This window comes from Lolium rigidum, chromosome 5 (assembly GCF_022539505.1).
Source record: "Lolium rigidum isolate FL_2022 chromosome 5, APGP_CSIRO_Lrig_0.1, whole genome shotgun sequence".
NCBI classification, from domain to species: Eukaryota; Viridiplantae; Streptophyta; class Magnoliopsida; order Poales; family Poaceae; genus Lolium; species Lolium rigidum.
In genome coordinates this window covers 106,954,248-106,973,974 of record NC_061512.1, presented here as the reverse complement: position 1 = coordinate 106,973,974, position 19,727 = coordinate 106,954,248, and the positions used below count along the sequence as shown (strand labels likewise).

Sequence of the window (19,727 nt, the reverse complement as noted above, 5' to 3'; positions counted from 1 at the left end):
GATAAACTTACATCATCTAAGAGCTGCGACGAAGAGCTGCCCAATTGAGGAGGAGGCTCAACGACCATTTCAACCCTTGCCCTTTTTGGCGAAGGGACAAGGGGGCTTGACGGTGGAGTTGTAGTGACGACATTTTGTTGGGGAGACGATGTTTCATCTCCTTCAACCAACGTGTACGAAACAAGCACGATGCGTGACGTGCTGGTCCGAGGAGCTACGTCGATGATCGGTACTTCTTCCTCATCACTAGTAAACAAAAATCGACAGTATAAAAAGCAAGACAGAGTTAAACTTTTCGAGTACATCAAAAAAGGAGGAGAGATAAAATTGACTTACGAGCTGATGAGGGACTCAAAATAAGGATCATAAGCTGCCTTCGGATCCGAAGGAACAACTTCTTCAGCCTTAGAAATGCCGAATCCTCGACTTCAGTCCTTTTCCTTTTGTTCTTCGGAGAAACGAGCGAGGAGGAAGGGATTCGGTCGACTCACCGGCCTCGGACTCAGCCTCTCTCTCATGAGAAGCCGCAGATTTGTGAGAACCCGCAACTTCACTTTCAGGAACAGAAGAAGCCTGAGTATCGTCGGCAACAATGGTCATTTCTTCGACCTCTCCACCCTCAGGAAGAGGAGGAAGGGAAGATATACTAGGATGATCCTGAAAAAAATAGAAACCAAAGAAAAAGTAAAGACATGACAGTACAATGAGATGCAAGAAAAAAGGTGCAACAAGATAAAAACGCGGAAAGACAAAATACCTTGGGGAGTGGATTGGTGGAGCTGTATGGTTCCACACGACAAGAAGAAGGAACTCGGATCTTTGCCCGGGCGAGAAAGCCTTCGAACCAACTTCTCCAAGTCCTTGGTGGAAAGGTCACCGGAGATTCGGTTGGCGTCATTTTCACCGGAGTACGTCCACGGGGGATTTTTGCGAGCCCGAAGAGGCTGTACTCTAATCCTAAGGAAGTAAGCGAGTGATTTGAACACCGGATAGCTCCTCGCCTCGAGTATTTTGAAGGCGGCGAATGCGAGACATGAGCGCCTCTCGTCGCCTTTTTCTCTTCCTCGAAGCTTCGGCATCCCGGGAGCGACGGCGCTGAATTTTGGCACTCCCGTCGAAGGGAATTATGTTGTGCTCAACGGAGTTGGCGCTTTCTTCGTGAATGTAAAGCCACTTCTTGCGCCATCCTTGGACAGAATCGGGAAACTTGACGTCGAAATAATCGACATCGGTACGAATACGGATAACAACGCCACCTATGTTATAAGTGACGTTGTGGGAGCCATTGCGGCGGAGGCAAAAGATGCGTTTCCAAAGAGCCCAATTAGGAGCAACTCCAAGAAAGCATTCGCAAAGGGTGATAAAAATAGAAATGTGAAGGATGGAATTGGGGGTCGGATGATGCGGTTGAATCCCATAGACAAAGAGAAGACCGCGGAGGAAATCATGGATTGGGGTAGAGAGGCCGCGGATAAGATGATCAACGAAACTAACCCGATACTCCATTGGAGGCTTGGGATAGCTTTCTTCACCGGGAAAGCGGATGGCGCCTTCCTTCTTCATCGGGCCAAGCCTTTTCATCAGGTTGGAGTCTTGGTTGGAGATCTTGGATCTCTCCCACTCAAAATCTTCGGCGGCCATCGCGGACTGCGGAGTGCTTGTGGCGGGTCAAACGCGCACGCGGCGGCATCCACGGAAGTGGGTTGAGCAATGTATGCGAGAGCGGGAAATCGGCGAAGATTGGGCGCGAGAGGAAGATTTGCGAAGAGGAACAGGTGAGCGGCGCAAGCGAGGGGATGAACGGAGGTTGAAGACAGGTTTATATAAGAATTGGGTGAAGCAGTGTACCGTTGGATGAGGAAATCGTGTGGTGAGAATTGATCTTCTGGTTACAAGGGCAAAAAAGTATTTTCTATCGGGACAAGCGTTACCGCACGAGCACCAGAAAAAGCGGAGGACGTGTGTCCCCCACTTCCACGACGTGTCAATATGGTGGGAACGATGGACCCACAAAGCAGAAAAAATATTGACCAGTGATAGAGTTGAAGAAAATTTGACAAGGGAAAATATGTCGACAAGAGAAAGGAGAATGGCGACAGGGATAAGTTATTTGAATGCATCGGGAGCCTTTGGTCGGAAACAAGTTTTTGCCCAAATGCTCGGGGGCTACTTCGAAAAAAGAAAAATTTCGACAATGGCAAATATAGAAAATGTTGAGCCTACAGTCAAGCACAAGTTCTTGGCTGTAGCCTCGGGGGCTACTCCCATCAGGAGCGCTGTTCGCGCACCCGATAAAAAAAAAGAGAGAAGAAGAAGGAGGAAAGAATATCAGGAGATAATAGCAATATAGTGACAAGGTGGACTAAAATGTTGAGCCTACAACCAAGCACAAGTTCTTGGCTGTAGCCTCGGGGGCTACTCCCATCGGGAACGCTGTTCGCGTGCCCGATGAAATTGACAAAGGAAAAATAGAACAAGCAAGAGAATATATTTCGAGTTATCATTAACTCTCCATATACTCCCATCGGGAAAGCAATATAAGTCATATTTGACTCAATAAAATGTGCCATTCCAACAGACCGGAAAAGCACTCGACAATATATTCTCGAACGCCGAAGTTGCGATCAATTTCTGAATGCCGCAAAATTGCGAAGGTAAGACCCCGGACCTATTCTGCCGGGCGTGGCATCGCCGAAGACTGCGCTCCGCTACTTTTATCCGTATCAACGGATACGAAGAAAAATCCTGACGGACGCGTTAGGTACTCGATAAATTTAACCGGGACTCGACGGAATGGTAAGACCTTAAGCGGCGCCTGTCGAAGTTTACACCGGTATCCCGAAATCATGTCCGGGGACGTGATTTTGAAGTAGGTTTTTGCGGATTGCCACTAGAGCAGTTAACTAGTACCTGATCCGTCAGATGAACTAGCCCCAACTACCAATATCCCTGTACAATATAGAATTTTATGAGAAAAAGTATGAAAGTTAGAGCTTTCGAGTAAAAATAAACAGTGGAGATTTTCCCTGACTCTATGATTCAAGCAAAATCTCGGGGGCTACCGACATAGGCATCCCAAATGGGCCTGCCTAATATAGTACCCGGGGTTTATTGAAGGCCCACTACCCGAAGAATAAGAAGACTCGAGAGCCCAAGATGTATTTAAGGAAAAGATAGAGTTGTAATAGGAAGTGTTATTTGTAATCCGGCGGGATGAGTTAGAAACCGTCCCGGACTATGTAATCCTTGTATAGCACGAATCCCTCGGCTCCACCTATATAAAGGGGGGTCGAGGGACGAGAAGATCATCGAATCATTGTCTGCAAACCCTAGCTTTCATATTCGTCGAGTACTTTTCGGCTGAAACCTTCGAGATCTACTTGCCCTCTACTTCTAACTAAACCCTAGCCTATAATCCATAGGCATTGACAAGTTAATCCCTTGTCACCACTATCGAGCATAAATACTCCCTCTTGGAGTTAAGAGCAAAAACTTGGCCAGAGCCTCTACTAATAACGGAGAGCATGCAAGATCATAAACAACACATAGGTAATAACTTGATAATTAACATAACATGGTATTCTCTATCCATCGGATCCCGACAAACACAACATATAGTATTACAGATAGATGATCTTGATCATGTTAGGCGGCTCACAAGATCCAACAATGAAGCACAATGAGGAGAAGACAACCATCTAGCTACTGCTATGGACCCATAGTCCAGGGGTGAACTACTCACTCATCACTCCGGAGGCGACCATGGCGGTGAAGAGTCCTCCGGGAGATGAATCCCCTCTCCGGCAGGGTGCCGGAGGAGATCTCCGAATCCCCCGAGATGGGATTGGCGGCGGCGGCGTCTCCGGAAGGTTTTCCGTATCGTGGTTCTCGGTACGGGGTTTTCGCGACGGAAGCTTTAAGTAGGCGGAAGGGCAACGTGGGGGCCACACGAGGGCCCCACACCATAGGTCGGCGCGGCCAGGGCCCGGGCCGCGCCGCCCTATGGTGGCGGCCCCTCGTGGCCCCACTTCGACTCCTCTTCGGTCTTCCGGAAGCTTCGTGGCAAAATAGGACCACGGGCGTTGATTTCGTCCAATTCCGAGAATATTTCGTTACTAGGATTTCGAAACCAAAAACAGCAGAAAACGACAATCGGCTCTTCGGCATCTTGTTAATAGGTTAGTTCCAGAAAATGCACGAATATGACATAAAGTGTGCATAAAACATGTAGGTATCATCAATAATGTGGCATGGAACATAAGAAATTATCGATACGTCGGAGACGTATCAGCATCCCCAAGCTTATTTTTGCTCGTCCCGAGCAGGTAAAACGATAACAAAGATAATTTCTGAAGTGACATGCCAACATAACCTTGATCATACTATTTGTAAACATATGTAATGAATGCAGCGATCAAAACAATGGTAATGACATGAGTAAACAGGTGAATCATAAAGCAAAGATTTTTCATGAATAGTACTTCAAGACAAGCATCAATAAGTCTTGCATAGGAGTTAACTCATAAAGCAATAAATCAAAGTAAAGGCATTGAAGCAACACAAAGGAAGATTAAGTTTCAGCGGTTGCTTTCAACTTATAACATGTATATCTCATGGATAATTGTCAACATAGAGTAATATAACAAGTGCAATATGCAAGTATATAGGAATCAATGCACAGTTCACACAAGTGTTTGCTTCTTGAGGTGGAGAGAGATAGGTGAACTGACTCAACATAAAAGTAAAAAAAGAATGGTCCTTCAAAGAGGAAAGCATCGATTGCTATATTTGTGCTAGAGCTTTTATTTTGAAAACATGAAACAATTTTGTCAACGGTAGTAATAAAGCATATGAGTTATGTAAATTATATCTTACAAGTTGCAAGCCTCATGCATAGTATACTAATAGTGCCCGCACCTTGTCCTAATTAGCTTGGACTACCGGATCATCACAATACACATGTTTTAACCAAGTGTTACAATGGGGTACCTCCATGCCGCCTGTACAAAGGTCTAAGGAGAAAGCTCGCATTTTGGATTTCTCGCTTTTGATTATTCTCAACTTAGACATCCATACCGGGACAACATGGACAACAGATAATGGACTCCTCTTTAATGCATAAGCATGTGGCAACAATTATTATTCTCATATGAGATTGAGGATATATGTTCAAAACTGAAACTTCCACCATGAATCATGGCTTTAGTTAGCGGCCCAATGTTCTTCTCTAACAATATGCATGCTCCAACCATAAAGGTGGTAGATCTCTCTTACTTCAGACAAGACGGACATGCATAGCAACTCACATGATATTCAACAAAGAATAGTTGATGGCGTCCCCAGAAAACATGGTTATCGCACAACAAGCAACTTAATAAGAGATAAAGTGCATAAGTACATATTCAATACCACAATAGTTTTTAAGCTATTTGTCCCATGAGCTATATATTGCAAAGGTGAATGATGGAATTTTAAAGGTAGCACTCAAGCAATTTACTTTGGAATGGCGGATAAATACCATGTAGTAGGTAGATATGGTGGACACAAATGGCATAGTGGTTGGCTCAAGGATTTTGGGTGCATGAGAAGTATTCCCTCTCGATACAAGGTTTAGGCTAGCAAGGTTATTTGAAACAAACACAAGGATGAACGGTGCAGCAAAACTCACATAAAAGACATATTGTAGACATTATAAGACTCTACACCGTCTTCCTTGTTGTTCAAACTCAATACTAGATATCATCTAGACTCTAGAGAAACCAAATATGCAAACCAAATTAGCAAGCTCTAAGTGTTTCTTCATTAATGGGTGCAAAGTATATGATGCAAGAGCTTAAACATGAGCACAACAATTGCCAAGCATCAAATTATCCAAGACATTTTAGAGTTACTGACAAGGTATTAACTTGTCAATGCCTATGGATTGTAGGCTAGGGTTTAGTTGGAAGTAGAGGGCAAGTAGATCTCGAAGGTTTCAGCCGAAAAGTACTCGACGGTTATGAAAACTAGGGTTTGCAGACAATGATTCGATGATCTCTTCGTCCCTCGACTCCCCTTTATATAGGAGGCGGAGCCGAGGGTTTCGTTTTGTACAAGTTACGGAGTCCGGGACGGTTTCTAACTCATCCCGCCGGATTACAAATAGCACTTCCTATTACAACTCTAACTTTCCTTAATATATCTTGGGCTCCCGAATCTTCTTATTCTTCGGGTAGTGGGCCTTCAGTAAACCCCGGGTACTATCTTCGGCAGGCCCATTTGGGATGCCTATGTCAGTTACTACATGTAGTATTTTCCAATTCCAACCATATAACAATTTAACGAAGAAGAAACTTTGCCATGAATACTATGAGTAGAGCCTAAGGACATACTTGTCCATATGCTACAGCAGAGCGTGTCTCTCTCCCACAAAGTGAATGCTAGGATCCATTTTATTCAAACAAAACAAAAACAAAAACAAACCGACGCTCCAAGCAAAGTGCATAAGATGTGACGGAATAAAAATATAGTTTCGGGGAGGAACCTCGATAATGTTGTCGATGAAGAAGGGGATGCCTTGGGCATCCCCAAGCTTAGACGCTTGAGTCTTCTTAGAATATGCAGGGGTGAACCACCGGGGCATCCCCAAGCTTAGAGCTTTCACTCTCCTTGATCATATTGTATCATACTCCTCTCTTGATCCTTGAAAACTTCCTCCACACCAAACTCGAAACAACTCATTAGAGGGTTAGTGCACAATAAAAATTAACATGTTCAGAGGTGACACAATCATTCTTAAAACTTCTGGACATTGCATAAAGCTACTGGACATTAATGGATCAAAGAAATTCATCCAACATAGCAAAAGATGCAATGCGAAATAAAAGGCAGAATCTGTCAAAACAGAACAGTCCGTAAAGATGGATTTTATTAGGGCACCAGACTTGCTCAAATGAAAATTCCCAAATTGAATGAAAGTTGCGTACATATCTTAGGATCACTCACGTAAATTGGCTTAATTTTCTGAGTTACCTACAGAGAATTAGACCCAGATTCGTGACAGCAAAGAAATCTGTTTCTGCGCAGTAATCCAAATCTAGTATTTACTTTACTATCAAAGACTTTACTTGGCACAACAAAACTCAAAACTAAGATAAGGAGAGGTTGCTACAGTAGTAAACAACTTCCAAGACTCAAATATAAAACAAAAATACTGTAGTAAAAACATGGGTTGTCTCCCATAAGCGCTTTTCTTTAACGCCTTTCAGCTAGGCGCAGAAAGTGTAAATCAAGTATTATCGAGAGATGAAGCATTGACATCATAGGCTCCCCCATCCGTAGTGGTACTAAGGGCTTTGTCAATTTTAGGCCTATAATAATATTTCTTTGGTTTAGGCACTTTAGAGACATACATAAACTTTTGCTCCTTTCCCACATAACCTTTCTCTCTAAACTGTAAAGATGAAAAGGTTGAACCCAAGGTTCCCATAGCTTTTTCAAGTTCGCCAATCCTATTAATTTGATTATCATGGTCAACACAAGTTCCTAGGACACTAATTCTTTCATCAATTACTCCTAAGGATTTATCAAGTTCATCAGTTTTATCAAGTAACATCTCCAACTTAGTTTCAACACTCGGAAAATTTTTCTCTATGGTTTCCAATTTTTTCATAACATCCTCAAGGGAGGTTTCAATTTTAGTTTCATTAACAGGTGGTGTTCCAAATAAACTCTCAATAATGCAACTAGCTTCTAAAGCGGGAGCGCCTAGGAAGTTACCTCTTGCGAGACAATCAAGAACATATCTATTCCAGCTAGAGATACCAACGTAAAAATTCCTGAGTAGGATAGTGGTGGAGTGTTTCTTAGTGCACCTATTATGGGCATCACTAATTCTATACCAAGCATCTTTTAAACATTCTCCCCCTTGTTGCTTAAATGAACGAACTTCAACTTCAGGATTACTCATTTTAGCAGTAGTAAATAAAACAAACTAGACAAAGTAAATGCAAGTAAACTAATTATTTTTGTGTTTTTGATATAGCAAACAAGACAGTAAATAAAGTAAAGCTAGCAACTAATTTTTTTGTGTTTTGATATAAGTGCAGCAAACAAAGTAGTAAATAAAATAAAGCAAGACAAAAACAAAGTAAAGAGATTGAGAAGTGGAGACTCTCCTTGCAGCGTGTCTTGATCTCCCCGGCAACGGCGCCAGAAAAAGAGCTTGATGGCGTGTAACTCACACGTTCGTTGGGAACCCCAAGAGGAAGGTATGATGCGCACAGCAGCAAGTTTTCCCTCAGAAAGAAACCAAGGTTTATCGAACCAGGAGGAGCCAAGAAGCACGTTGAAGGTTGATGGCGGCGGGATGTAGTGCGGCGCAACACCAGGGATTCCGGTGCCAACGTGGAACCTGCACAACACAACCAAAGTACTTTGCCCCAACGAAACGGTGAGGTTGTCAATCTCACCGGCTTGCTGTAACAAAGGATTAACCGTATTGTGTGGAAGATGATTGTTTGCAAGAAAACGAGTAAAACAAGTATTGCGAGCAGATTTGTATTTCAGTATAAAAGAATGGACCGGGGTCCACAGTTCACTAGAGGTGTCTCTCCCATAAGATAAAAGCATGTTGGGTGAACAAATTACAGCCGGGCAATTGACAAATAGAGAGGGCATAACAATGCACATACATGTCATGATAAGTACAGTGAGATTTAATTGGGCATTACGACAAAGTACATAGATCGCCATCTAACTGCATCTATGCCTAAAAAGTCCACCTTCAGGTTATCATCCGAACCCCTTCCAGTATTAAGTTGCAAAGCAACAGACAATTGCATTAAGTATGGTGCGTAATGTAATCAACAACTACATCCTTAGACATAGCATCAATGTTTTATCCCTAGTGGCAACGAGCACAACACAACCTTAGAACTTTACGTCACTTGTCCCGGTATCAATGGAGGCATGAACCCACTATCGAGCATAAATACTCCCTCTTAGAGTTAAGAGCAAAAACTTGGTCGAGCCTCTACTAATAACGGAGAGCATGCAAGATCATAAACAACACATAGGTAATAACTTGATAATTAACATAACATGGTATTCTCTATCCATCGGATCCCGACAAACACAACATATAGTATTACAGATAGATGATCTTGATCATGTTAGGCGGCTCACAAGATCCAACAATGAAGCACAATGAGGAGAAGACAACCATCTAGCTACTGCTATGGACCCACGATCCAGGGGTGAACTACTCACTCATCACTCCGGAGGCGACCATGGCGGTGAAGAGTCCTCCGGGAGATGAATCCCCTCTCCGGCAGGGTGCCGGAGGAGATCTCCAGAATCCCCGAGATGGGATTGGCGGCGGCGGCGTCTCCGGAAGGTTTTCCGTATCGTGGTTCTCGGTGCGGGGTTTTCGCGACGGAAGCTTTAAGTAGGCGGAAGGGCAACGTGGGGGGGCCACATGAGGGCCCCACACCATAGGTCGGCGCGGCCAGGGCCTGGGCCGCGCCGCCCTATGGTGGCGGCCCCTCGTGGCCCCACTTCGACTCCTCTTCGGTCTTCCGGAAGCTTCGTGGCAAAATAGGACCCTGGGCGTTGATTTCGTCCAATTCCGAGAATATTTCGTTACTAGGATTTCTGAAACCAAAAACAGCAGAACAAGAATCGGCTCTTCGGCATCTTGTTAATAGGTTAGTTCCAGAAAATGCACGAATATGACATAAAGTGTGCATAAAACATGTAGGTATCATCAATAATATGGCATGGAACATAAGAAATTATCGATACGTCGGAGACGTATCAATGACACTAAGAAAATATATTTTCAAAATGTTAGTCTTTGATGCCCGGGTCACCGCATGCATTTGCGCGATAAAGCCTCTCCCTCAATATGCTCATTGAGAGGGGGGGGGGGCTTTATCAAGCAAATTGGACCGAAACTTTGCTTCGAGGGTGGCCACCCCACATTTAACCTATTGGTTAGATCATCTCTAGCAGACCCCTCAAAATGGTCAACCCCGTATATTTGCATGTCGGTTTAAAGGTTTGGGGAAAATTTAGGCTAGACTGACACCTCAAAATGGTCAAACCTATAAAAAAATTTGCAGGCCAACTTGTATACGAGCCCGCGATCCTCACATATGATGTTTCAGAAGCGTTTTTACAGGCCGGACTGTATACGGTTAACGCGCTAGCGATTGGGAAAATTCACCTCGTGCGAAAACATTTCACCACTAGACTCGTCGGAGTCCGGCCAAATTTCGGTGAAACTCCCACGTAATCCGGCCGAAGATCGGCAAATTAGACAGGTGGGAGCTAGAATTGGCCGCCGATTGAATTAATTAGTGAGGAACAGGGCTTGGCGGAGCTCGCGCGACGGGCAAGCCTAGGAGGCGCTGGGAGGCGGCAGGCGGCGCAGATGGTGGTGGTTGCAAAAGGAAGAAGTTGAAGAAAAAAAAAGATTCCTGAATATGCTATTTTACAGTTCTCTTTTGTGGGCTCTCGTCTCCGGGGGCTTTTTCCGGTCCCGCAAATATTTCAGCCTGCTGCTAGAGTTGCTCTTAGACCCGGAGGAGCATGGTAGACCTTTTTTTTTTGTCTAACCCATTACACTAGATTAGATTACTACGAGTACAGTTGATCGATAAAAGAGGACAACACTGAGCATAACCCTTGATACTCCCGTGCGCCTGGTCACACTGAGCATCACGCTAGACCGAGGCCATCACGTACACTACATCTTGTTGCTGCACAATCTTCACACAATACCATCGTGTTGTTTCTCGCTGAATTCCGGCCTGGTAAGGAATAGAAGAGACGCATGGGCAGGTTTGGGCGTTTGGCAATAACACCCACATCCATGATTCAGATCCATCTTCCCGAACCTAGCCATGGCTTGTCCACCGGCCGAATATGTCACAACACCATCGAGGCTGGCTGCTAGAGGTGAATCGTCTCTTTAGAGTTGCCCGAGTGTGACCATAAGGTGTTATTTTGTGTCAATTAATATTCAGATGCATCCAAAAATGTGTTATTTATTCAGGATTTATTAATTAATAACATTTATTTGGAAACATGTAACTAAGAGGCGGTACCTGACACAACCTATGCTAAGGTAGAGAAGACAAAATGCGCGAACATTAACCTTGCAAAACGGCAGGTGGAAAATAATCTAGAGCAACTTTATTCTCTCACACCTCATTCGAAGACAATGGAAACAGGGTAAGTCCAAGATCACCAAAAAATTGCTTTCTTACAAACAAATATTTCTGTGAGTGGAGGGGGGAATCAATTTCCTTTATCTCATTTATAAGCTTTATTGAGAAACCGGATCTCTAGATATACAAGCCTGGTAGCCAGCAGAACATTACACCTTTGCTATGATACAAATCTCACTAGAAACCTGGAGGTACAAGATTCACAGAAAAACTTTACAGAGAAGGAATTACTTGCTGTGGTTCTGGGAACGGCACCAAAGGGCAGCACAAGTGCATCCTGTAGCGTGGTGGTTTTCGCTCTATGTCATATGGTTATCTTCAACGATGCCATCTACGGTGAACCACGTGAGCAGATGTAATTTAAGTTGAATTATCTATATTGCACCACTCTGTAATTAAGAATCAGATCCTCTGGCTTCTTCCAAATATATGTTCGCACCGTCGCTAAACTCATCTCAGGCGACAGGACCTGCTGCATAGAGTATACTTTAGCACAACTGCACAAGACACACACTATATAGCAACTTGCTCTCAAACATAGAACATAATGTGGGCTTCTTCCGTTAAATACATAGCAGGAATTAGTCTTACCTTTTAGTCCATTAACATACATTTATCATACTGCCTTAATACAGCTGCTAAAATATAAATTTACAAATCAATGATAAGATGTTGAAAACATCAAACCAAGGTTGTATAAATGCCTCTATGAGGAATAAAATTAGAACTTGTAACTTGTAACATTGATCTCCAATGATAAAGTTCCAGAATATATCATACTCCCTCCATCCCAAAATAACTTGCTCAACTTTGTCTAGAAAAAGTTGAGCAAGTCATTCTAGGACAGAGGAGTATTATTTATTCATCTATGTGGTTAATCTGGAACGGCATACTGGCATACTTTAAGTTAATGCAAAAAAAAATTGACTGGGGACATTATAAATTAAGCTCATAACCAGAAATATATACAGTTAGTTACTTTAGACTAAACCATTCCTTAAATTAGACTGCAAATGAAATAACACATGCAAGATATTAAAAATGAATCCACATTAGGGAGCTATTGTTGGAGAAAGACGATGGGTAAAACAGGAATTCTCTGGATAATATTGATGCATTTCATCTGTTGAAACATAGGCACTTATAGTAAATATATTTGACGTAAACCTGCAGAAAAAGGGGTATTTTCCCTTTTCCTACCACAGGTCAAACTGTACAAGTACATCTAAAGGAGAACAAAAGTACTAGATGTGCAAATACTTGCCTGGTTGTTGCACAATATCTCAACAGAAGGTTTTAGTTTTTGCCATGACTTTAGTCCAAGCCTTGAAGAACTATCTAGGGTCGTGAGTTGTGATGGACCAGAGGTCAAACCCATGCCAAATGTGCTGTCAGGACTTCCATCCAACGGTTTCTCGAGGACAAGCTTCTCAACCACGTAGTTAGCAACCTGTACATAGAGAGAAAATTAATAGAGAACATAAAATAAAATGATACATAACAATAGCAATAACATGTTCATAATATGTAACTGTGGTATCCAGTCATATTATGAATATTTGGTATGATTCAGATCTAGATTCTGAAAAATAGCCAGTTAGACGCCTATTATGTACGTAGTTATTTCACACAAAAATAGAACTTAATAAATAGAAAAACCTAGTTAATGTCTCCCCAGACAAAAAGGTTTAGCTATTTCCACACTTCTCCCGACACGTATGTAGCTGATTAACATATGTTTGTTATATGGGTCGCGAAAAGTGCTTCCATTCGTCATCACATGCACATTTTTTTATCAAGATGAATTCGCCATTTGCAACTCAGAATCTTTCATTTGTTCTACAGAACCAAATTCAAGAACATCTTACTTTGAGAACCCGCAGTATCCGTGGAGCACTGAGTTTCCCTTGTGTAATGTTTGGTGCAGGCGAGCCTTCAGCCGCATGCAAATAAAAGCCACACCTATTTTAAGAAGGGAAACTGTGTCAGGGAAAATTTTACCCCAATACACTAATATCACAATAATATATGCAGAAAGCATCATATTTAAATTTCCATTTGCTCTTTTCCTTCTTTTCAGTCAACAGTAAAATCATAACAGCTTCGAGTTCAAGGATGAATAATGACTCAACAGTAAAAGTATAACATCTTTAGAGTCTTGAAGCTCCTAGTCACAGCTAAATGGGGAAAATATATATATATATATATAAATACGAAAACATACTGCAACTGATGGGTTCGAAGTCATAGAAAAATAGCTTGACAACAAACTTTGAATAGTTAAAAGTTAAGCAAAATCACGTAATCTCGGCAATATGCAACAAAGTGTTTTCCCTTCTAAAATGCTTTGCTATTCTATTCCCCGAGGGTAACTGATATCCATGGATAGCAAACATGCTTCAACGATATAAAGAAAACATATCATCTCAGGATAATAAGAATTTAAGATGAATAATTACTTCGTATTCTCTTTTGGAAACCGACTGTTCTCGGCACAGTCCACACACCACCACGGGAGATCGTCCTCAGTTCCATCCAAATCAGTAATTCTCTTTCGCCAAGGTCCTCCACTAGAACTTTCTGTGATAATTGATGGAGGTGAAACCGTCGAGAACTCAAACGAAGGAAGCACATTGTTTGCATGGTTCTCGGCTCCATCATCCACCTCAGATCTTGGATGGGGTGAACTTTTCAATGATACATCTTTCCCTATTGAACCGTCGCCATTTGACAAGCTATGTGGGCCAGGTTTCGGCCTTCGTTTACTCCAGTGAACTAACAAACCACGAAGAGTCTCGTGAGCCAAATTAATCTGCACAATTTGTGGGAACAATTGTTCAGAAGATGACATTGGGTACACTACAGGCAGAATATCACTTCTAGTGGCAACCATATTCTGGCAAAGTGAAATTCTTCAATTCTAAAAATATTATCAACCTTTCTATTGAGACATAAGGACATAGCTAAGCTATTGGTTGAAAAATATTCTAAACAATGAGTTGCATAATGATATGTTTTTCTACAAACCTTAAGATCTTCCTGTGCTCCAGTAACATTCAAGTCAACTGCATATATTTCTGCAGAAAAGCATTGTGGAGTATCCAGGTGGACAGACAAACATCCCAATCGAGCGTCCATGGTAAACCACGCAGGTATGCTAACCTAAAATAAAGAAGCATATTATGTTGTATGGTTATATGCAGAACCTTTTTTACACAATACAGAAATCATGATTTTAACAGTAATACCATCTCAAATAACTCCTTTTTTTTATCCTCAAAAGAAACCTGCACAAACAAAATGAAGTGGCTTAGCATTCTAACAAACACCTAGTTTATCCAAAAGGATCCAGTAAGAACCGTGAATTTCTCAAACTGGGACACGAACTAGCGATGCTACCAGTTCTTAAAATTTTCATATACATGAAAAACAAGTTCAATCAAGACATCAAGAGGGAACAGGAACCTTGCCAAAGTCTTCAATAACAGCTCCTCGAGTAATCTCCCATAATTTGACCGAACCAACAGTATCCTGTAAAATAGGATCAATGTGGATGATGTGACTTGTTGCATTTGATAACAGCAGAGATAATTTGTTGCATTTGATTACAGCAGAGGTAATTTGAAATTATCTTATAATCACCTTTGTCAGGACATGCCTTCTATTATTCATGATCTCATGTTGAACTATTGCTGGAACTCCAGGAATAGTGAAAGATGGCTCTTTGTATACAGGTACCTAAAGTGGGTTAGAAAATAAAACTTAGTAACATGTAGCAAAATATAACTGAGTGAAAAAAATTGTGACTAATCAGGCAATAAGAATAGGTTTAGTGTTGAGTAGAACAATGATATATGAATCATGAGCACATAACAGAAGACTCCAAGGAAAATAAAAGAACTTTGGATAGTGCTTGACGTAGCCTAAAAAATTTAGAAGTAAAATAGCCAATAAAAATGCCCCGATATTACTTGTCACCAAAAAAGCATGGTGGGTTACATGGAAAATTAACTTACTCCCTCTGTCCCTATTCAGGACTTTAGGTGGCACACACATTTTTCGAGGTTTAAGTTAAGCCATTGATTTTACCAAGAAAACATGAGTCATTTGACATGCATGTTACACCACTGAATTTGTATTCAAATGAAGTTTTTAATGGTATAATTTTTATAACACGTAAGACATGTAATATATATGTTAAATTAATGGTCAAAATTTAGACACACAAGTGCCACATGCATTGGGACGGAGGGAGTAAGATAAGTTATGGTTACAAACTTGCCACTGCAGAATCCCATAGATCTATAATTTGTCTTCAAAAGTTACTTTTTACCACCTTCCTTCCAAAGTGAGTGTACATAAGTAACGAGTTAATTTCTATGTACACAACTAGATCATCTGCTACAGCAGGTGGAACTATCATCACAGATAGCATGCCTTGCAGATGAGTTATTATGACCCATCTAAGAACTGTGAAGTCATTGCTCAGATCAGAACACGGTGTCTTTGATAAAGCAAGAAAAGATGTCAGGCTTACAGGTGCTGATCCTTCTAAAGAAGCTCTTGCCCTTGAGAATGACAAATTCCCAGCTAAGAACGAGCCACCCTTTTGAAAAACTTTTTGTGGTGTCTGCCCTTCAGCTGGCCATCCATAAACAGAAGAATCAGTTGTTGCAACCCATATTGTATCATCTTGCAAGGACAACTGTAGGATTGGGTGTTCATTTGTGCACAGTAACACACTCTCTCGCGTGGACAGATCTGTCAAGTATACCTGTAACAACAGTAACCAGAAGTTAAGAACTTGTAACTAAATCCATTATTCATACAAAATGAGATAGTTTTACTCACGGACTGATCTCTGCCACCGCTATAAACATGACCAAATGAAGGGGTCGTTGCAAGCGCCCAAACTGAATCAGTATGAACAGCATAAGAATGCACACAGCGTTGCTGTCCTAGATCCCATAGTCTGCAAAGTATGAACATATGTAGACAAGATCCCAGAATTATTCGCAGCATGATAACATGTGATTATTCCTGGCATCATGACCAGATACAGAAAATATGAGCTGTGTATTTACCTTATCATTGAATCAGATGAGCCTGATAGACAATACCTGTAAAAATATGTTACACCCAGGTTAACGTGCTCCTCAAACTTCCAACGAAAATAAAAAGGTATCAACGAAGTTCCACAAAGCCTGAAGGTATTCTCTTGTGTCAATCAACACCTTATTTTAGGACTTGTGGCGAAAATCAGTATTTAACCATTGGAAACCACATGTTACTTCTAAATATGATACTCGGCTGCCACAATCAAAGCACCCACATTCTGTTGAGTTACTACGCCATATGAGTTAACGTCGTCAACTATAACATGTGATTGGGGAAGAGAGTAACTAGGCCTGCTGATACTGGGTTTTGAGAAACCATACCATAGTTCTATCCTCAAACTAGGGTTTTTTTGGGGTAGTGGCATTGCCTGACTAGGATAAAAGTCCATTGCCTGACTAGGATGGCAAGCAGGATGATGACTCTGGCGATCAATGTCATGCACACAGACTCAACCCATTTACTGTAACTTAACAGACACTGGATGCTTATTTCAACAAAAAGATGATTGAGAGAGAAGTTTTCTCCAAAATATAAAGGGCTTGTTGTTCACCGCAACTCTAGCAAACTAATGCTGGACCAGGAACATATAGATTGGCCGTAATATTGTAAGGAGTGCACTATGGATGATAAATTTTATGGTCTATAGGTAGATTGGCCATGATATTTGTAAATAGTGCACTATATAATTCACCTTTGAAGCATCTAACGTCATGAACTCATGATAACCACTCAGTGCACTCAATGTATTGAAATGTGTATCAGGGCAAATCCCAACAAAAATATTAGCACCACTGACCCACTGCCCTTTCATTTATGACAAATGTAGAAAGCCAAACTACACTGTACATTAAACTTGGTAAACCAAGTACTACCATATGAAGTAAAATCTGCCAGTTAGGGACACATGCCAACTTACAAATACAAACTACATCAGCATACGTAAAAGTAACTATGGGAAGTTGAAACATAAGCTATACATTATTATGGCAGCAGTCAGCACAAGAAACTACAATAGGTTCAAATGACAGTATGAAGTACCGTAACAATATGAATGAATGTCAATTCAAGTTTTACAGGATCCTGTTAAGGAGACGGAATAGCGTATCTTATATGAATCTATGAGAGCACTTAATGATGCCTAAACACAAACCTTCCCGTGGAATCAATAAGCAAAGCCCTGATATTGTCAGTGTGCCCTCTCAATTTCATGTTTTTTGAACCTGTCCTAGGATCCCAAACACGAACAACCTATATCAAACCAGTAGAAGTCTATAAGAAAAGGTCCAAATAAGACTGCAGTTAACGAGTTTCGTACTTGCTCTCAAAATGAAGGGTGTAATACCTTTTCAGTACCACCAGAGACAAGCAAGGTTCCTGTATCATTCATAGCCAGTGCATAAACTGAATCCTTGTGACCTTTGGCAGCAATTGGACTGTACCCATGTGGTTTCCCGTTGGTGGAAGCAATGTTGCCACTAGAATTTACATTGCACAAGGTTGACAAAGCAGGTCCAGAATTTCCATTAGGAATCTCGTCCTCTTTTGCATCTACAGATTTGGTTACAGGAGCAAGAGCAGCATCAAGATCCCATATGAAGACCTCACCACCAAGGCCACCAGAGGCTACGATATTGCTCTACAGTAAGAAGGCGCGAAAAGCATGTCAAATATGTCAGATAAAAAACTAATTGTTCGGAGAGAATCATAGGTCTGAGAATATACATTCTTTTCAGCTGCAGCAAGACAGATCACATAATCAGAATGCTGGCGGAGGGTCTTTGTACAAGCACCATCTGATAAGCAATTCCACACCTGTGAAAATTCTGAGAATATAAAGCATGTAGATCTGACAATGAATATTTGAGAACAAGGACCGCTGAAACAACAAACCTTTATAGTGGTGTCTGAGGAACATGAAACAAGATTTTGGCCAACAAGAATGGCATCATTAACCTGCATAATAAAGGTGTCAGCATGAACAACAGGCAGTACTCCAGCAGTAATCAAGAGAATCCTCAAATGAAAGCAGAAATAAGGGGTTTCATTTCCATGAAGGATGTATTTCTCCATCTGCTGACAGAATACACTGCCTAACTTTCATATGTGGACCAAGAAAGGATCATAAAACATACAGAAGTCTTCTGTCCACTTATCTTGTTTTATGCAAATACAAGAAAGAATTTAACATATGTGGCAAAGGTTTAAAGCCTTGGCCCCTCTCCCAACTATTGTCCTGATTAAGGGTGTGCAAAAAGTGAAACCAGCTCAAACCGTGGAAACCGGCAGTTAGTACTTAGTTCATTTTCTTTCACAGTTTCAATATCATCTCCAGAAGTGTATAAAATTTTGAACTAGCCCAAACCGTGTTTGCATAGGCTTAGTCCTGATGACCTCCCAACCCTTACTAGGATACACAAAATTCGGACTTAAACAGCACAATTAAGAAATAAAAAAAGGGAAAAGAACATAGAACATACAGAAATGAATTGAATGTACAAAACTAATAATACGTTATCAAGAATAATAACAATAAACTAATAATCAATCAGTATATTCAATCGTTTGCCCCTAAAAAGCAAATATCACAGGATTTAACGTTCATACTGAAACCTCAGAAAGGATGTGAAAACCGATAACATATATCTTGAAGTTTCAACAAATAAAATTAAAAAAACATAGGTTCATTACCAATTTAAGTAAATACGCTATCACTATTTCAAAATACAAATTAAGCTGGAACAGGGGCCAAGGAAAACATACCCAATCAACATGTGACTCAAAAGTTGCTGAAAAGTTTGCATCCCCATTTTGGTATTCCCATCTCTTCAAGGTACCATCACGACTCCCAGTAAAGAGATAATCGCTTGTACCAGAAGCAGAAGCGTTCAGGTAAGACAAGCAGTTGATCCCAGCACAATGCTGAAAAACAAACAGAAGGAAATGCGTGAGGACTTTTTGTGGAACAGGAATTGTGTCAAGCTTACCGAAGTACCTAAGAGCAAGTAGATCCAACAAATTGAACTGACAACAATAGTTAGTTACAACACGGCGCTGACCTTTTTATTATCAGCATCGTTGAGCACATATGTAAAACGCTTCTCCTTTCTTGGTCGAGTTGAACCAGCTGCGTTTCCAGCACTCCCGACACGATGCATTGAAAGGTGGGTATGTACCGAGAACTGGAGTAGCTTCACATACAAACCAATGACAGATCATTTCAAATTAAAGATGGATGAATATATCAAGTCAAGCTGCACATATTTGATAAAGAATTTGAGAACGCATGATTTCCAATATGCTAATAAAGTTGCGCGATAGAGTAGGTTGACATAACACCCACGGGAACACGTTGGGCAATTTTTGAGCTAGAGATGATACTGCATCTAGGAAAACTTA

General features: G+C 41.3%; 1 protein-coding gene across 2 annotated transcripts; it reads right to left on the bottom strand.

Annotated features, from left to right (window-relative positions):
- Positions 1–11,218: 11,218 nt before the first annotated feature.
- Positions 11,219–19,504, bottom strand: LOC124652631 (WD repeat-containing protein 48-like). Of its 2 annotated transcripts, none has more exons than XM_047191674.1 (17): positions 19,388–19,504; positions 19,092–19,250; positions 18,222–18,284; positions 18,054–18,143; positions 17,674–17,967; positions 17,482–17,579; positions 16,298–16,333; positions 16,065–16,185; positions 15,751–15,987; positions 14,856–14,951; positions 14,679–14,744; positions 14,462–14,500; positions 14,241–14,375; positions 13,673–14,025; positions 13,082–13,175; positions 12,478–12,663; positions 11,219–11,685 (listed from the first exon to the last, which is right to left on the bottom strand). In XM_047191674.1, exons 1-17 carry the CDS (start codon positions 19,484–19,486, stop codon positions 11,584–11,586), a joined length of 2,268 nt encoding a protein of 755 aa, XP_047047630.1. In that variant the 5' UTR covers positions 19,487–19,504; the 3' UTR covers positions 11,219–11,583. The 2 variants fall into 2 exon arrangements, with proteins under 2 accessions (XP_047047630.1, XP_047047631.1); XM_047191675.1 differs by having other exon boundaries at positions 11,219–11,682.
- Positions 19,505–19,727: the final 223 nt, after the last annotated feature.

Excerpts from the sequence above, each read along its gene's own strand:
- LOC124652631 (XM_047191674.1), bottom strand. The coding sequence starts at position 19,486 with ATGCATCGTGTCGGGAGTGCTGGAAACGCAGCTGGTTCAACTCGACCA. Across the intron at positions 14,501-14,678 it reads TTATTGAAGACTTTGGCAAG|GTTTCTTTTGAGGATAAAAA; the intron begins GTTCCTGTTCCC and ends TTGTTTGTGCAG. Across the intron at positions 14,376-14,461 it reads AAAAGGAGTTATTTGAGATG|GTTAGCATACCTGCGTGGTT; the intron begins GTATTACTGTTA and ends TCTTTATTTTAG.